Source organism: Anticarsia gemmatalis, chromosome 12 (assembly GCF_050436995.1).
Source record: "Anticarsia gemmatalis isolate Benzon Research Colony breed Stoneville strain chromosome 12, ilAntGemm2 primary, whole genome shotgun sequence".
NCBI lineage: Eukaryota > Metazoa > Arthropoda > Insecta > Lepidoptera > Erebidae > Anticarsia > Anticarsia gemmatalis.
This window is the reverse complement of record NC_134756.1, coordinates 5,422,488-5,442,414: the sequence shown is the minus strand read 5'-3', so window position 1 is coordinate 5,442,414 and position 19,927 is coordinate 5,422,488. Positions and strand designations below refer to the sequence as shown.

The 19,927-nt window shown below is 33.4% G+C and overlaps 3 protein-coding genes across 3 annotated transcripts; 2 read left to right on the top strand and 1 right to left on the bottom strand.

Annotated features, from left to right (window-relative positions):
- The first annotated feature begins 1,964 nt into the window (after positions 1-1,964).
- Positions 1,965-16,707, top strand: LOC142977381 (uncharacterized). Its single transcript, XM_076121259.1, has 10 exons — positions 1,965-2,106; positions 2,563-2,724; positions 3,042-3,156; positions 3,513-3,602; positions 12,740-12,828; positions 13,188-13,266; positions 15,424-15,518; positions 15,904-16,018; positions 16,366-16,473; positions 16,580-16,707. Exons 1-10 carry the CDS (start codon positions 2,041-2,043, stop codon positions 16,639-16,641), a joined length of 981 nt encoding a protein of 326 aa, XP_075977374.1. The 5' UTR covers positions 1,965-2,040; the 3' UTR covers positions 16,642-16,707.
- LOC142977272 (uncharacterized) lies at positions 4,638-7,876 on the top strand. Its single transcript, XM_076121071.1, has 5 exons — positions 4,638-4,790; positions 4,923-5,099; positions 6,717-6,834; positions 7,046-7,131; positions 7,714-7,876. The coding sequence occupies exons 1-5, from the start codon at positions 4,728-4,730 to the stop codon at positions 7,735-7,737; spliced, it is 468 nt and encodes a 155-aa protein (XP_075977186.1). The 5' UTR covers positions 4,638-4,727; the 3' UTR covers positions 7,738-7,876.
- On the bottom strand, positions 8,290-11,385 carry LOC142977277 (uncharacterized). Its single transcript, XM_076121076.1, has 5 exons — positions 10,909-11,385; positions 10,523-10,699; positions 9,225-9,339; positions 8,991-9,076; positions 8,290-8,444 (listed from the first exon to the last, which is right to left on the bottom strand). The coding sequence occupies exons 1-5, from the start codon at positions 10,963-10,965 to the stop codon at positions 8,421-8,423; spliced, it is 459 nt and encodes a 152-aa protein (XP_075977191.1). The 5' UTR covers positions 10,966-11,385; the 3' UTR covers positions 8,290-8,420.
- Positions 16,708-19,927: the final 3,220 nt, after the last annotated feature.

Below are 19,927 nucleotides of genomic sequence, written 5' to 3'. Positions count from 1 at the left end.
TCTTTTGACTAACTAAGGAGTTTGACATTTAAAATTACTGGAAAATATTATGATGGTGGTTCGCTGGGCGACTGTGCATGAGTGCTGATCAGTTTTCATACAAAATGTGTCGCCTCAATGGTCAGTAGTAGCTGAAAATCAAACAACACGGGATTCATTGCACGCAATGTGTGAAAAACAAAACCAGTCACGTTTTGACACCGCGTGTACAGACCTAATTGCCGCTCTTACAACATATCATTTGATGTGCACTCAATAGGTTTCAATGCTATGAAAACACTGCAGATTCTTTTCGAAAATTTACGTGATTTTAGATGAAATGTCTTTTTTTATTAAGCTTTATTCTATATCGACCCTTTAGGATGGGATTTATGTGTCGACATAAAAATGATTCAGGAGCTATCCCAATACCACAATTGATTGATATTATAGCGGAAATATTTGTCCGACATCATTTGTTATCTGGAAAAAAAAATATATTGGACTAGCGGACCCGACAGACGTTGTCCTATCTACACGTCTTTAATTTGAAAATTTTAAACTTTTTATAATAATCTAAACCATTCTCAGATCCCCTTGAACCCACACAAAAAAATTCATCAAAATCGGTCCAGTCGTTTAAAAGAAGTTCAGTGACATACAGACTTACAGAAGAATTATATATATAAAGATTTGATGAAACAATTATTTAAATTTAATTAGTCAATAATTTTAATTTAACTCAAAACTGAGAAGGGGAAAGGGAGAAGGGAGAAACTGCAATATAATTCAAACACCAAAGTGGCGTAACTGTTTATTAAAAGAAGTAGAAATTATATCTGTTGTAATATGAACATTGGACTGTTTACATCACACGTCATATCATGACGCGACATAAAAATAAGATGGCAGGGGATTTCCCTATAGGCTACAAAAAAAGCGTTTTTGTCATTGTAGTTTTGCACTCCTTCTGTATGTTAGGAATCTCTATTATGCCTTTAGGAAGATGACACTTTTTTCAATGTTAGTCTGAGATCCGTTTCAAGTCGTGGGTAAGGTGTTGTTTAGGTTAGGTATAAAGCTTAATACCATCTATGCTAAAGATGGCTTGTGGATGTACTTCTATCCCACTTTTTCTGACGCATCTACACGGATGTTATTTTCCGGGAAAACCTCTTCAATGAAAGTCGAGCTATCCATTACCTACACTCGCATTGCCTTAAGCCTGTAAAGCAGGTGTTGGAGAAGTAATTAATTATTCAATTTAATTCAGCTATAACATCTTACGTAGTTTCCCGAAGATTTAAGGGCCAAACTTAGTATTTCAATGTAAAGGACCATCAAATTGCATGTTGTTATAAATTAATAATAAGCCTGCTGGCGTTCTATTGTGTGCTGAATATAATGGGGAAAGGAAGTGGCAAATGATCGCAATGCATTGTGTACACACGGTATTATCGTAGATATTTTGTTGCGCAAAACAGGGATCCCTATTGCTAAATATGTGAAAACCTTTTTGAGGGACCACCACTGTTACAAACGGTTTATGTAACGTGGCGCTTATTTGTGTAGGTACTCTTTTGTTATGAGTCAATTATGCTAAACTAATAAGCGGAAAATAGGTCCGAAATGTGTGCAACATTAAGAGCTTGTAATAGAGAAAGTAGAGGTCTGAAATACAAGTAAATTACACTATTGTTTTAGGATTGCATTATTGACCTATTTTAAGGGAGAATCCTAAAATAAGATGTTATTGTACATCTTCCAACAATTTTTTTTAACTTAAGACTAGCGTTTATCTAAAATAATATTGCAGTAGAAGGCCATAAGAAACAGTACATTATAATATACAATATCAATTTACAGTACTCAGACTCGAACTTGACACACTTACACCGTTTAGTTTTGCTATTGGTGTGAAAAACGCTGACATTATAGGCTAATTATCTCGACATCAAATCACCTAACGACATATAAATGTAATGATCTTACTTTACAACTAAAACATATAAAACGTACAACTGGTGAAGCTAGTGAAATTGAAACTTATTGAATATCATCATGTTCAAGCCCAGTTTTGTGTTCCTGAACCTGATTGTGGTTGGATTGAGTGTGTGGAGTGTAAACGTGAGTAAAACATTGCAATAGTATACAAATTTACTGCTTATTGTTAAAGCTGTTTTGCGCCTGAATTTGTTCCATAGACATGTATAATATTGAACTCTTCAACGAGCCTTAGTTTAGCGTATTTTTTTTCGTAAAAAATGTTTCAATAACTTAGTAACTTTTTCTACTATTGGATAGATTAAAATACAATGACTGCCTCCGTGGCGCAGTGGTTCAGGTTACCACGCTGCTACATTACGGAGGTAACGCCGGGAGGTCGTGGTTTCGATCCTCACACGTGAACAAATATTTTTTTCGAGCCTGGTTGTACTTTGTGTCCGTTGTTTGTATGTTTGTAAAAGTCCCCGCGACACAAGAGTGATCCATGTGCGGGAGTTGTCTTAAATAAAAAGAAAAAACTATTATCGTATTTACTATGTGAAATTGAAAAACTAACTGCATTGTGAATTTTTACAGTGCCTGTCTGAAGAAGAAGAGGCAGCTATAATAGAGGCACTGAAACCTATTGTAATGGATTGCATAGAAGAATGTGGTCTCACAGAAGAAGACCTTAAGAAAGAGAACCACAAAGATATGGACATCAATTTCAAGAAATGTTTTTTGAAGAAAATCGGACTGGTAATGTATCAATAGTTTTATGCAAAGTCAAGCTTGTGCACGTGTCAACAATCTATAAGATTTTTGCGTACTTATGACACATTTATTTTGCTAAATATCACTACCATTAAACTACTTGTTATAGAAGGAACTTTATCCTTTAGCAAATCTTCGTTGCAATAATTAACGCAAGTAAAAACCGTCTAAAAGTAGCAAAAAGCTCGCTAGCAATGTTGAACAATGTCCATTTAAAATAAGTAACAGAGGAAACGGTAAAATGTTAATTTAATAATATTTAATAACTTTGTTTTTAATATAGCATTGCATATACTTTTCAGTTGAACGAGAAAGGCGAGTACGACAGAGAAGCAGTGAAACAGCAAGTGATATTGTACACAGACAATGAAGACGAAGCCAACAAACTTCAAGGTGCCTTAGACGAGTGCTTTAAAGGTAAGCTAGAATTAAAAGTAGTTTTAGAATTACTAGTCTGAGTTTATAACAAAATTAAACCAGTGTATCTCACGTATTATTTGTGAAACAACTACACAAACTTAAAGTCGAATCACAGGCTATTGTTTCAAGAAAGTTTATGTAGCGCGGTTTTCTACATCTTGTCCTTATCGACTAGCGGGCGATTGTCATATAAAAGTAATTAAAGATAATACCTAATTCATGTGAAAAGCTTGGAGTGCTGATAAGATTTTCATATAAAAATTGTCTATAGAGTAGTAGGAATTCGCCCACCACGCGAATGTTCTTTCGAAATATTGTATCAGTTGCTTTAAGTTGTGAAAATAATTTTACAGGTAAGGAGGAGGAGCTGAAGGACGACAAAGATGCCGAAAACAAACGCGTGGACATCATCTACGAATGTTTGAAGAATTTTAAGGAAGTAAGTATAGTGAAATAGGTACAATTAATGGTTATAATAATCATTTTTATCAATGAAAGTAATACGTAGTCAAGTTACTACCGTTTATAATTTCAAAGTAATTTTACAATCACTGCGTATTTAATTGTCTTTTACTAATGATGGATTATTTATTGTCCTATTTTAATTTCTAGTGAGGAGTCGGGCACTGCCGAGGGCCAAACCATATGAATATAAGGAAAATTAATTTGAAATATATAATTAATCAGTGAAATATATTGTGTTACCTACCCGATATATGTAGTTCTATTAATTGATTACCCTTTAAATTTTTCTATAATAATAGCGTAATTCTGCATTATTTTAAAGAAAATTTAACAATATGACACCATAAATACTTGCTTATAATTCATCAACATCAATTCTTAATTAAACGACATCATGATGTATTTTAGGAAAAGGAATATATTTTTAGTAACTTTATTACATGTGTTAATTGCTTATCTTTTGTTGTTATAAAGACTTAATCGATGACATAAATTGAGTGGAAAAGTACAGTCACTGCCACAAGTTTAAGGTGGTCAACAAGTTCTCGTATATCTTGACAATCAATTGATAGGCTTAAATAAAGCAGTAGTTGCGTTTTACTGTTTGTATATTACTTTAATTACAAAGCATCTGAATTTATACCCAAAAGGCCTTATTTGTTTTTGAGCGACTATTGCACCAAAAAAAAACGATCTCTGAGGCACGAGTATACTATGCACAACGACGAATATCATAGATCCAAAGATTGACAACGATGTGGTAAAATCGATATCACTGGGTCGCCTTTGTATAGTGAGAGTTATCCTTGTAGTAGTTTAAAACCATTAAAAACTTAATTCGTTTTGGTTACGAACTGTATGTTACTTAGTTTTGGGGTTTATTGTCACTTTATAGCGAATTTCCGGCGCAGTAATCGAAGGTTAGGGCTTGTCGATATCCACGATACATACGTATTTAGCTGTTTCATCGTTAGTTCTGAAACTATTTGGTATAAATACATGAAAAAACACATTAAGTGGATCAATAGCGTTTGTGTATTGATCGAGTATCGAGTACTGCCCTTATTGTTCCGGTAGCAAAGCCTCGTGCTTCAGAAACGAAAATGAATTCTATTACTACTCTTGGATTTGTTCTGCTCATTGGTTTCTTAGCTAAACAAGCGAAGGTAAGTAAATAATATACTAATTTTGAAATAACGCTGATTCTGAAAATATATAAAAAAATACGATATTGTTACGAAATATTGTAAATGTTTTTTATTGGGTGTAGCTATATTAATGTCCTTTTTTATATACAGGCTATGTCAGAAGTAGAGAAAGGAGCAGTCATGAGCAAGCTGGTAGTAGTGGGACTACAATGCGTTAAAGATTATCCTCTGACGTTGACTGAAATCAAAGCATTTAAGAACAAGATGATTTCTGATACAAAGAACTCGAAATGTTTCGCTGCTTGTATGTTCAAGAAAACTGGAGTTGTAAGTATAATTTCCACTTTTATAGCGATCAAATTATCAAACCTTAGGGTTTGTTTTTGGGATCCTGAATCTCTTTAAGAAATGTTACCAGAAAGAACAGCAAGTGATAATTATTTAATATCTAACTGGATAGCCGCATTTTACTTGATAAACTTCATCATAATCGTCTGTTAAACAAAAATTGCAGTGAAATCATCAATCTTACTAATCACCACTCTAATTCACTACTTAACATCCAAATCGTTGTTAATCAATTATAATTATACGGTTGATTACCTACCTGAAGGATTTCTTGGTATCATACTTTAGGTACCTACATTGATATGGAAAAGTCTATTTTTAGTAGTAGTAGTAGTATATTTATACTCGTACAGCAAACTTGGCCCGTAAACCTAAATGCCATCAAAAACATTCTGTAAAAACCTCAAGTCTCGCCGTAAAAAGTTGTGAGATCTATATAATACCAAGTCGATTAATCTATTTAGTCTCTACTTAAAGGACCTTCTGTCTTAAGTTATTACGTATGTTATTATCATGCCAATAAAAAAAAAATACCTTTAAAACAAATAGACCGACCTGGCCATCGCATGATTTAATTATTAGTATGTATCACACTAATCAGCACGACGAGAAGTTAATGCTCCTGAAATGTTAATGGCGAATTTGTGTTTTCTTGCGATGACCAAGTCGATCTATTTGTTTTAAAGGTATTTTTTTTAATTGGCATGATAATAACATACGGAATAACTTAAGACAGAAGGTCCTTTAAGTAGAGACTAAATAGATTAATCGACTTGGTATTATATAGATCTCACAACTTTTTACGGCGAGACTTGAGGTTTTTACAGAATGTTTTTGATGGCATCTCACTTCTTTTTGTAGAGCGAACATAAGTCCAATTTGTATGGAAAGACGTTTTTTTTTTCATAATTCAACATATTTTTCTATGGGAATGTTGTTCAGTTTCATGGGCTAAACACCCTTACACACCCTATACCCCCTCCCGTTATGCCTCATATAGTAGGTACCTATTTACACCTATTTATTTTATTTTCTACAGTAATAATTCATTAACTGCAAATGTAACCTTGTAATCTTATACATTTATATGGGATTACAAAGTTATGGTTGCAGTTGGTGTATTTAGAAAACTGGACCGAAATTAGAAAATATTACATTTTTCCCATGATTAAGACACTAAACCCTATTTGTATTCTAAATTTTAAGCTTCTAAGTCTGCTAGAAGTACCTTAGACTTTTGATGATCGGTGAGTCAGTGAGTCAGTGAATCAGTGAGTGACAAAATTCAAAATTTTAACAAGTTGTCATTCTTAAACCACTGGTTCAAATTGACTGAAATTTTAAATATACCGTGTTTATACAATGACTAATTAGTTGCTGAAAATCCAGGCTTCTTGTTTTATCCACAACGAAATTATAGGGGTGTCAAAAATAGCCCGAATTGCTTCGAGAAAAGGATGTTACGGCCGTGCCGCTTTTTTTTTGCTCGACTTGCGGGGGCACTTCCGTGCCCCCAGATTTTGTTTTGGATTTTATCATTACTGATGTCTTAAGTAATGTTAAATAAGTCTAAAGTTATTTGCTGTACTGTTACAGATGGACAATATGGGAATGTTATCTCCAGAAACAACTAGGAAGAATGCAGAACAAGTGTTTAAAGGAAATGAAGAAAGCCTGAAGAATGTAGACGAGATTATGAAACTTTGTTCAGCTGGTAATAATATCTTCATCTTCATCTATTCTATGATATCTCTACAGATAGATTATTCTATTGTATCCCATAGGATAAACTATTCCATGAATAGAATCAAATGATTATTTTATAAAAACTGCTAAAATCTGTCAAAATACACAGACTATGACAGAATTCTTATAAAAAGCACATAACTCATTGATTAACAAATGTACTATCCTCCTGTTTTCAGTGAATCAACAAAAAACCAGTGATGGAAATATGGGCTGCGATAGAGCGAAGCTTGCTTTCACTTGTTTGATGGATAATGCTCCTAAAGTAAGTATTGAGATTTAATACGACTCATCTCTTGAGGAGCCAATCTCTACGTGAATTTGTTTAAATTTCATGTCCCATATAATGATCAGGGGGGCTATCACGTATCTCAGTTGTCAAATATTTGAAAGACACTACCCTGTACATTGTTTTCTCCCTTAGAATACTGTGGTTAGCACGTTACGTCAAAGCAGCAATGTACTGAATAATTACCATCAATTTGACGTACACTAGCTGTCAACTGAGATACGTGATAAGCCCGCAGGGGGGCTATCACGTATCTCAGTTGACAACCATTTGAAAGCCACTATTCTGTCCATTGTTTTCTCCCTAAGGTTGTAGTGATTAATACGTTACGTCAAAGCAGCAATGTACTAAATAGTGACCATAGATTTGACGTATACTAACTGTCAACTGAGTTACGTGATAAGCCCACTGACTATGATTACTTTCAAGTAACGATACAAAATAATATGTTGTCTAGAAAAGCTAGAGCTATTATTCTACGGCTCGTAATTTACTTGTTATTTAGAAAGAAGAGAAATCTTTAAACGACAATTTCTAATCTAATCTTTGTTTTTACAGTATGGGTTTGACTTCGACTTCTGAAGAGTTAAAACAGGCGACGTAATGAACAAAAACTAACTAGACTAATAAAGTAATAAGTAGTTCAACTAGTTGTACTTGCACCTTTTGTTTGTTGTAAATATTTTGGATAGCGGACTTCTCTAAATTATTTTTGATAATAAAAATTACTAGGTACTAAATGAGTGTTTCATTTACCTAAATTAGAGATTTGGGATAGCGCCTTTACGGGAAGGAATTGTTATAAAAACCAATATCAAAATAAATCGAAATAATATTTTTGAATAGAACCAATACTTACTTTTAATCACGATGGGTTCACGCGCTCCTACAAAAAGGCACATCAATGCCTATGAATACAAAATGTAAGAATGATTATATCATAATTATATAATTCTTTAATGTATAATGCAGAATAAGGTAACATTTATGTTCGCTAGTTGAACTTATTGGTATGGTGAGTAGGTATAACGTTTTTTTTATATTTAGTAATATATTAAACGAGTGAGAATTTTTCAAAAATTAAGACTGTCTCCGTGTTCTTTGAAAATCAAAGGTAGATAAATAAAATGAACAAATAGCATAAAATATTTATATTAAATCTTAACTAAGTCCACAATCCGCTTAATTACTAAAGTTTTAAAATCTAATCACCAGGATGCGCTGTGCCGAGGTCGTTGATTAATCGTTGTTTTTTCAAAAGATCTTTAAAAGTTGAGGTCGAAGTTGAACTGTAAATGAGAGGTCAAATTATACAAACGTAATAGGTGCAGTCAGCTACTAAGAGCTCCGCTAAACAGATATTATCTTTCATATCATAAATATTTTGCATGTAATTTATACCACCACAAACGGTGTTGGCTAATTAAATACTAAATGGTGCTTCTATTTCTATTGTGTTAAGACAACTCCCGCACTAAGAATTGCTCTTGTGTCGCGGAGACTTTTACAAACATACAAACAACGGATATAAAGTACAACCAGACCCGAAACAACTATTTGTGGATCGCACAAATATTTGTTCAGTGTGGGAATCGAACCTCCCGACGCGTAATGGTAGTGGCGTGGCGACCTTAACCACTACGCCAAAATTTGCAGCAAATGCTAATGTCCTAATATTCGGCGACTTCTAAAGCTGACTATACGTACTATGCAGATTGTAGTCCCTATTATTAATAAATAAAATTAACGATAGAAGAACCCTAATCAGGAAGCAATATTAAACATATTATTTACATATAATAATAATTGTTTCGATACATATTTTTTTATTATACCTTTTCGTAGTTGTCAACATAACATTTGTACGCCAATTTTGCACGTTCACAGCCCTTTTCTCCGTCGCTAACTGCTTCTTCGTTCACTGCAAAATAAGAATGTATATGAACTTAGTTAGAAAAGTATTTTTGTATTGTCGTTATGTTTTTGATTATTCTTTACTCCGAAAGCAGGGTTAAAGACAGCAATATTTCGCATACGGCAAATAATAAAACAATAATATATAATCTGACCTTTAGCACATGCAGTCAAAAATTCTTCGATGCTTTTCAATTCTTCTTTATCTTCGAATACTTTCTTAGCACTTTCTAATGCTGTTGTATGTGATAGTGTCCCTTTGTCGTCGAACTGTAAGAATAAAAAATGGTAATCAAAAGTTAATATGTGCAAGATGCCGTGTTTCTGTTTGCTTTTCTAGATTACGATACGTTATACGATACAATTTATACAGTTAGGTATTATCTGTATTGATAAATACAAATTTTAATTTATGCATTTTTTACGACACCGTACTTACCTAATTACCTAATCTGAAGGCGTTAGCAGATTCTATTTCATGTCTTACCTAGATATATATGTACTTAGTTTCAACTACTGAATCAAGTGCTAAAACTATAATATATAATCTCATGTTTACGATGTTTATAAGGATTAAACTATCAACAAATAAATTGTATCTACGTGCTAGCTGCATGCTATTAGCGGAAAATTATGGCTCCTATTGGCTTGTTTCCGACAAGTGATTGCTATGAAGATTTGTTTAGCGAGATATGATTCATGAGCTTCTCTGTGCTGTGTATTTCTATACTGGACAATTGGTCATGGTTTGATTGTGTGATCAGCACAATGTGGCTAAAGAGGACAATAGCAGGACCAAGGTTTTTAGATTTAATGTTAGTTTTAGGCGATTTGGTCGAATTGGTCGAGGTAAACAAAAAAAATCGTGTTTGAAGCCAAAATATAGAGCGAGCATCTGTTTTAGTCTATTAAAGAAAAGTTAATTACCGTGTGTTAAATTGTACCGCGCAGTTTTTGTGAAGTTTGACGTCTGTACACAACTAATCGACAAACACAAGTGATTATTATCTACCCTGGTTTTCCTCAACGTGGGTTACGGTAATAAAACTACCTAATTTTGCAAAAAGTCGCGAATCAAAGTCCAAGTACCTATGGAAACTCCCGCAAACCTATTATGTATTTCTATTTAAATCTCAGCCTTGAAACATTCTATTATTATCCTTTGATCGCACCGAGTCAGAGAGCAAAGTCTGATCGATTATCTAGATTACAATCACGATCCAACCCAACCAATAATAATACATACGTATTTAGAAATAAGTGGTATTATTACTTATATTCTTTAGGTAAACAAATTAATTAAGTGAATTTGATGTTGCTAACTAAATAGAAAAGTGCATAATGTATGGAGATGAAATTATGGTTCCTAAAAGTCGGGACCGGATTTAATTCTTTTTAATGATCAAATAGGTTGTTTACCAATAAAGAAAATGATAAGATAAAATGCACTTACCAGTCCTATTTTGTTAAAGATACATGCTGTAAAGCAGCCAGCATTGCCACTCTCCGGGAACACTTTTTGCCTAAGAGATGTCAGGTCTTCAAACGACACCGGGTGGTTTTTGATGCATTCTGAACCAAATTCTACGAACTTGGCTTGTATCTGTGCTTGCTGTTCATCGCTGATAGCCTGGAAAATTTAAAATTAGGATATTGACTTAATTGAGTAATATGTATTTTATGTAAACACATTTTTTTTACAAAGAGATCTATAATTGTATTCTATAGTTGGTTTTATAGAATTTTGTTAGCATCTAACTGGTAGTTTTTATTTATTTGAAACACTATGGATATTAAATAAGTACCTATTGATATTATAACGTGATCGATCAAACTTACCTGTGCGTAAGTCAGGAATGCTGCAAAAATGCCAAAAGAAATTACTGTCTTGAACATGTTAAATGTTTGTTTAAAGTGATAAGGTAATGTAAACCGTTGAATTGATCGTAAATGTCTGATTGTTTGTCCAAATTTTTGTTGGTTTTATACTAAAACAAAGAATTGGTGACAAAACCAATATCCTGTATGACAGAAAGACCTTCGATTAAGGGGAATCCATTAGACGTTCATTAAGCGATTACAATGGAGAGAAACGCGATTGAATGAAGGCATCCGTTTGAGAACTAATAACATAATAGGACTATTACTTTGCGAGTTTTAAGTAAGAAAAAAGGTTGAGAATTGGGTACTGCAAGTAAGTAGTTCTAATATGCAGTAAAATTGGTTGCAGGGCCTCCTTCGTTCGAATATTCAGTTTAAGCTTTTAAATCATGAAGGCCCAATTTACATTATAAAACCGCAATCGGCCAGATATTTCATTATAAATACTTCCACTATTTCACCTAGTTATTCCTAAAGTAAGCCTCCATGTTATGTTATAAACAATCCCCCCATGTTCGATAATGTTATACCTATAATTTAATTTAAAATCGTAACCTTTGGCACTGACTATATTTATTTGTTTATTCTCTTCAGTAACGTGTTGCTGACGTCAAACGATCAATAAAATTAATAATGAGGTGCATAGTAATTAAGTCAAAGTTATTAAACTGCATATAAAACACTTAACAACAGACGATAAATGATTCAGTACAATGATTGCAAACCGGAAAATCTAGTTATTTCTATATATTATACATAGTCTAGTGTTTTCCCGCACTTTGGACTTTTAATTATTTGAACAATGTAGCTCTTAGTTTTTTTTTATTTGGATTGTATAGTGATTACTGCATTGTAGATTTTGTATGTTGATTCTGTTTTGGTCCATAAAGTTACCATAGTTAGCCAGGTAGCGCAATTCTGTATAGTTTGTACTGTCGAGTATCAAAAGTTTAAAATGTACTGCCAAAATAGTTCTTACGGAGTCCGGTAGAGGCGCTAAACAGTTTTTTGTGTAAAATTTCTCGATGGCTAGCCGGTTGTCGGTAGTTGATAGTTCTCATATGTATTATACATATTTGTTGTCACTATAACTATTAACTCGGGTTATCAGACAATTATACGTAAGCTTTGAAACTGACCCTTATTCCCGTAACATTTAATTTTAATTAATTAATCTTACGGAAGTTCAATCTATAGAATTTATTGCGAAATAATTTTGGTAACCACGTTCTAGACCAAAGCGTGACATGTATTAAAGTGCATGTAATGATGCAGTATTCACAAGGACGATGCAAAAACTAGTGGCAAAAAGGATCGCGCGCTCATGAGGTGTTACCTAATATAATGTTTATGTCCTAGGGATTTTATCAAAGCTTTTTATAACATTTTGTGTCTGTTGCAATGTGGTAACACGAAAGTCATACCTATAAACGTTCTTCAACACAGTACTTGAAGGTACACAAATTCCCCACCCCCATACTTGTGGACCTGACCCCTCCCTTATTAAGAGAGGAAACTCGTGCCCAGCAGTGGGATAGTCATGGGTTAAATCTATTATTATTACGTTCAAAAAGTGAATTCTAACCCTTATATCTTTACCGCGATGTCGACCGTTTGAAACTTTGAACTTCTTACAAACAAATCGACCTTTGTACCCAGCGTTTTTTATAGAGTCCATTTATGGCGAGATACTTTGGTAATTACTTAAACGTGTTACATAGTTTTGTGAGTCTCATATAAATAGGAGATGTTGTTCTAAGGATAAACATACTCACTGGAAGTTCCTAAGGAAGCGGTACAACCTGTAGTTTTGTCAACATGTCTAAGTTCACTTGTTTGGTGGTCTGTTTTGTGGCTGCGGCCCTGAATGGCGTCTATGTAAGTATAGGGATTTTAATTTATGCAATTTGTTTTTTCGAAAATTGTTAAACTTTGATATAGCAATAAACAATAGCTGAATCGCCCTTGTAAAATGGCATTTTATTTGGTCACAAGAATCGAACTAGATGGATACCTCTATAAAAATATTTTAATTATAAACTATTATTGAACTAAATTCATACAACCTTATTCATGGGCTATTAGACTTTAAATATCCTATAAGAGAAAGAGAGAGAGATCCCTATGTAAAATAGATCTTCTGTCAATAAAGTTACAACTTTAATATCTAATGTAAATAATTCTAATTCTAACATATTTAGCAGTATTACTGATTAACATCATTTTGTTTTAAACAGGCCGTTAGTGAGGAAGAAAAGTCCCATTTCCGTGAATCCGTGATGCCTCTGGTGCTACAGTGCTCTCAAGAGCACGGCGCACGGTGGATCGAAAATCGGCCGTAGAAGACATAGAATCTCGATGTCGTGAATGTTATTTTTTTTGATGGAAATGTATTCTGCTGATCATTACTGTTCTATAAAATGTCATATGAACTAATTGTGTGCACAAATGGAAGAGTTATAATTTTTTAAAGAAAATTTTGTATGGAGCTGACATGAAAAATGAGAATATCTCTGGAATCGCAAGGTTGGCCGTTATATCCTTGCACACTGATATAGTACTATTTATTTGTGAATTTTTGACATACTTTATATCGCGGCATCACTTGCGATTTTTTTTCTAAAAATCGTCAAAATTTTCAAAAAAAATAATTTGTTTATGATACATTTAAATGCTTAAGTATGACTATAAGAAGTGTAATTTACAATATTTTTTATGCTTACACCAAAACGTTCTTAGAAATCACAAAATCGTACTACTCCTCCTCGAATGGTGTTCTCTAAACCTCGTATAATCTTTGTTTCGGGCCTCCGAAGCTTCTTCCGAAAGACTTCCAATTGGTACAATAGCATTTACTGCAATTATGTCCCCTCCGTGAATCAACAGTTTGTAGACGGTTGATGACATGTAGCATCCATCATACAGTTCCATGTATTTTTCAGCGGTTGTTCTAGCGTATTCGTTAAATTACGGCATGTCTACAAACTCTTCAGATGTGATAGCTCTCAGAATCACAGCAAATCTGCGTATTATGTGTTCATCTAATGCAATGGTCATCTTTGAATCGATCTTGGATTAGTTTTTACGTGGATGCAATAACTCTTGATGGCCTTCTCCTCTAGCAGACCACTTTTTGTAGTCGAGACGATACGGTATGTGTAAAAATTATTCCATCACATTTATGCGGGCATGAAAGTGATACCGTAGTTGATAGTAGCTGACGGTGATACCGTATGGGTGAATCCAAGACCCTACTCACCTCTGTATTACCCTCCAGTCCAGTTTAGTTTTTCGAAAGCAACCAAAGAAGTTGTCATAAAGGAAAAAACTGCTATGGATATTGAAACTCTCGTTACGGATAACAAAATTGCAGCTCTCGTTCCCTCAAAATGTCAGGGACATGAAATTAGTCACCAAGTAATGATGACGATGATTGAGGGCAAAATTTGTAGAGATATGTACAAAGAAGCGAAGTCAATGCGGCCTGCTACATGTGTTTGGCTAAGACCACATAAATGAATAAGTTAGATGCCGTTGCGTCAAAAACCATTTCTCCTGGTGTGTATGAGTCCGGATTATCATCATTTCATGCATGCATTTCATAAATGTGATGGAATAATTTTTACACATACCGTATCGTCTCGACTACAAAAAGTGGTCTGCTAGAGGAGAAGGCCATCAAGAGTTATTGCATCCACGTAAAAACTAATCCAAGATCGATTCAAAGATGACCATTGCATTAGATGAACACATAATACGCAGATTTGCTGTGATTCTGAGAGCTATCACATCTGAAGAGTTTGTAGACATGCCGTAATTTAACGAATACGCTAGAACAACCGCTGAAAAATACATGGAACTGTATGATGGATGCTACATGTCATCAACCGTCTACAAACTGTTGATTCACGGAGGGGACATAATTGCAGTAAATGCTATTGTACCAATTGGAAGTCTTTCGGAAGAAGCTTCGGAGGCCCGAAACAAAGATTATACGAGGTTTAGAGAACACCATTCGAGGAGGAGTAGTACGATTTTGTGATTTCTAAGAACGTTTTGGTGTAAGCATAAAAAATATTGTAAATTACACTTCTTATAGTCATACTTAAGCATTTAAATGTATCATAAACAAATTATTTTTTTTGAAAATTTTGACGATTTTTAGAAAAAAAATCGCAAGTGATGCCGCGATATAAAGTATGTCAAAAATTCACAAATAAATAGTACTATATCAGTGTGCAAGGATATAACGGCCAACCTTGCGATTCCAGAGATATTCTCATTTTTCATGTCAGCTCCATACAAAATTTTCTTTAAAAAATTATAACTCTTCCATTTGTGCACACAATTAGTTCATATGACATTTTATAGAACAGTAATGATCAGCAGAATACATTTCCATCAAAAAAAATAACATTCACGACATCGAGATTCTATGTCTTCTACAGCCGATTTTCGATCCACAGTGCGGCGTCTCTCTAGCCGATATCAAGGCTGCCAAGACGTCACGCAATATCGATGGTGTCAAACCTTGCTTCCTCGGATGTGTGTTCAAGAAAGCTGGAGTGGTAAGCAATATAAATACATACTTATATTTAATATTATACCTATTGTAGAAGACAAAGATAGCAAAGTGGTCAAAGCATTTGTTTCAAACGAACACCCAATTTTCCAATAATTTTGGAAGCTGTGTGTATTCGAAATACACAGTGTGTATTCGCCCGTTCCAACGGTTCTTCAACACAGTTCTTGAAGATTTGTCGCCAATGTGGCGGACTTACTATGTGACTGACAGATGTGACTACAGTTGCTATCAGCTTACCTAAATGATGAGTAAAGAAGGCCGTTGATCACGAAGCACAACGAAACTCTGCTCTAGTAAATTCAAAACTTCCTGGCTAAGCAGCAGAGCTTAGTTATTTTTTCCGTAACTGGTGTTATTTCTTTTTATAGATAACTGAACAAGGTGTTTTCGACGTAGACACTGGTTTGACTAAACTGAGGAAGTACGTGAATACCGATGAGGACTTCGACAAGTTCGCCGATGTTGGCAAGAAGTGCGCTTCTGGTATGTTCAAAGCTTTTTATTTGGATATTTAAATATAAATTAGTATGTTGTGATTGGGAAACATAGTTTGAACATGTTGGGTATTTCATAAAGTCACTTTTCATAAAGTCTGCATGTTGGTAAAGATTTAAGATAGTTAAAAGTGAAAAGTATACTAACTCTATGTATATAAATTCTATGTATGTATGTATGTGCAGCATGCGTTTTAAATAATACATTTAAGACCGGCAAATTAAAAGCAAAACAGTTATATTTATTATGTTTGAATAGAGAAATTACCTAGGTACTTGGATCGAACTAATAATTTTCTATTAAAACATATGTTAATTGTTATATGTTAATTGCAGTAAACGACAAGCCTGTCAGCGACGGAGAAGCCGGCTGTGAAAGAGCTAAAATGCTGATGTCCTGCTTCCTCGAACATAAGGCCGAGGTACTTATAGCTGATGATAAAAGTATGTAAATAAATACACAAAGACTATAATAAAATAACGTCTCATTAGTACAATTAGTAATGTTAAAAATGTACCCAAATAATTGGATATATTTTTTGTTTTCCAGATTCCCCTGTAAGTGGTGGGTGCAGAGTACTCCAGATTATACAGTCGCTGAGAAGACATTAAAATGTTCCTTAATAATTGATTTTTTGTTCCTGTTTCATTAATAAATTTTAATCATTTTATACTGAACATGCTGTCTTTTTAATGAAAAATGTCATACTTTAAAAGATTAATAGGTGATAATACACATCAAATAGAAGAAAAGTCCGTGATTACACACCTACAATAATAATACATTGAACTTCTATAAACAGAAAAAGCCTTTCGTTTGACAACTGATACTCATATAACTTTTTTTTTGCGATTTATTCAAGGGATTAATATACATAGATACCTGACTGATGCTTGCAAGTATTATTTTAACAAACTCGACCTTTGGATCCTAAATATATTCTTTTGAGCTATATTATTGCACAAAAACAATTAACAATTGTTGGTAACCTTAAGCAATAGGAAAACGAAAATGATATAAAATCACGTATCGTAATTCATCTCAGCAGGAATTAGTCCAAAATTCGAGACGATATCGGAATCTACGTAGAACAGCTATGCTATCAATCAAAACTCCGCTGCCACTCAAGAAACCTGACCTACTTCCATTATTTTATTGAATCTATAAGTACTACAAGGGCTAGTTTTCACTTGTGAATAAGTGTCAGATAACCCGCTAGATAAAGTGACGACTTCGGTAGCAAACAACTGTCAAGTTCCATTTGATAATCTATCTAATACTGACCAAAAGTATTGAAACTCAGCCTAAGTGTGATATGCATAAATGGTTGATATTTCGTTGTTACTTACAATAATTCAACCCGTATGAAAAGAAAAAAGTGTAGGCAGAGGTGTGTGACGCAAATCATAATTTTTTGAAGGTTTATAATGTTAGTCCTTTTTAGAATGGAGTAAATATATTGCCTTAAAACTCTCGAGCAACTACTGTTAGTAGTATTTTCATACGTAACTTTCTTTCTTGGCAAACCCCTTAGCTTGACCTAGGAGTGGGGAACGAATGGCACAAACAACTAGCAGACAAAATAGGAGCCAAAGATGATTCGAAATACAAAAGGTTCTGCTATGAGAAAACGAAAAGATAGTGAGTACAATACTTCAAACCACAGAATTGCAGACACCTACTGCTGGAGAAAGCCACAAACTCCTAAGATATTATGTAAAAAGCTAAGATAAAACAACAACAACAAAAAACGTGTTTTCATAATGAATATGACAACCACGATAGCTTTTGTATGAAAGTAAAACTGATTTTAAATTAATTGTTTATCCTAGCAGTAGCTTAAACTAACAAAACATTTTTTACATTTTTACATGACACAGTATACAAGGTAATACAAAATATCAATCAGCATTCAACAGTAGTTTAATTAAGGAAATCTGTTCAAAGGTCAAGTCAGCAAACTTGGACTTTGCTTCATTCGCTACTGAAAAGCAAAAAATCCGACTTTATGACCAAAACATTAGCTAAACCAATAAGAACTAAAATAATGTAAATTTCAACAGAATGAATTTACGAGAAGTTGTACGATTACTTTTTGTTTTAAGCTCAAAGTCCAGTGCATCTGTTTCAGTAAGTAACGAGGAAATAAACTGCTTAATTACTAGTTTTTAAGGTCGTAAGTCTTCCAACAATTAATAACAATAATAAGTTCCTTGGTAATAGTTTTTAAAAATAACTAAGATTTGTCTATGATATGGGTACACTGGGTTGTACAGATTTTCGGAAATATGAAGAGTGAAATAAGCTGGTATAGAATTGATCCCCTTTTAGTTTTTCTCCTTCTCATTGCTAAAATAAAGGTGCACTATTTGATAAGGGCTGCACTTATTACTGATGTTGCTAAGGTCAAAGATATAGTAACCCACAAAAGAAAACCGACTTTAGAATATCTGAAATCAAAATGATGTTATGCCAGCACATTCAACTCACCCTCCATCTGAATTTGATGCTCAGGATCTTGTATGTGCATTGTAGACATTAAAGGTGTGTATAGTCACGGTATTATAACTATCATATTATTATTAGGTATGTATGACGCAAGTGGTATGCGCTCATTATTATCGATTATAGTATTATGCAATAATGAGTATTTAGCAAAAAATATAAGTAAAATATACGAAATCCAAAAACTAATTTTTGGTAACTCCTCCTAGATCCTAGATTAATGGTATTTGTAGTTACAAATGTAAAGATCAAGATAAGTAATCGAATTCAATTACGATAATTACATCTTTTAGACTAAATAAATCAAATCAAATCAAATCAAATAATTTATTTGCTCAAACATGGTGTTTAAAGATGATAATACAGGTGAAAGAGCGCATATTCTGCCACATGTGGCGTGCAAATATTAACAAATTTTATAACAAAGTACTTGTTTATAATATTTCTATCTTATCCTCTAAAAAGTTCTTAATACTATAATAACACTTAGATAATAACAGTTTAAATAGACGTTTTTTAAACAGTATAAACGGTAACTCTATTAGACTCTGTGGTAACTTATTAAATATTCGTATACACATACAATAAACGTTTCTTCTATATAATTCTAGTCTTATTTGTGGTAAGCATAATCTATCCTTATATCTAGATCTACTATTATATTTATCTTCAAAACTTTCGAATAAATAATTATGTTTTTTTACAAATATACATATTTCATATATATATAGAGAAGGCAGTGGAAGTATTTTCAGATTTATAAAGTGCGGTTTACAAGTATCTAAATAGTTTAAATTACATATAGCTCGTATGCATTTTTTTTGGACTTTAAAAGCTCTATCTATATCTACGGAGTTACCCCAAATTATTATTCCGTATCTGAGGATAGAAGATACATAGGCATGGTAGGCAGACATTGCGGCCTCTTGATTAACTGTCTGTCTTATTCTATTTAGTACATAAATAAACCGATCTATTTTGTTGACAATTTTCTCTATATGTGGCTTCCAACTGCAGTATTGGTCTATAGTTATACCTAGAAATACACAATTATTAGTGATAGGGAGCTGATCATTATTGTGACGGATGTCTAAATCTAATGTAAGTGAGTTATGTGTTTGAAATTGTATTGCGTTAGTTTTTGTTATGTTTATTTTTAAATTATTCTGTTCTAACCATTTTATAGCATTACTTATAGCGTTATTCATTTCAGTTTCTAGATTTTCTTTGTTGTTACTTTTAATTATTAGGGTTGTATCGTCAGCAAATAATATACAATTTTGATTTATTGCATCGGGAAGGTCATTTATGTATATAAGAAAAAGAAGCGGAGCTAATATACTACCTTGTGGGGTGCCAAATTTATTTACTTTAAAGTCAGATCTTGAGTTG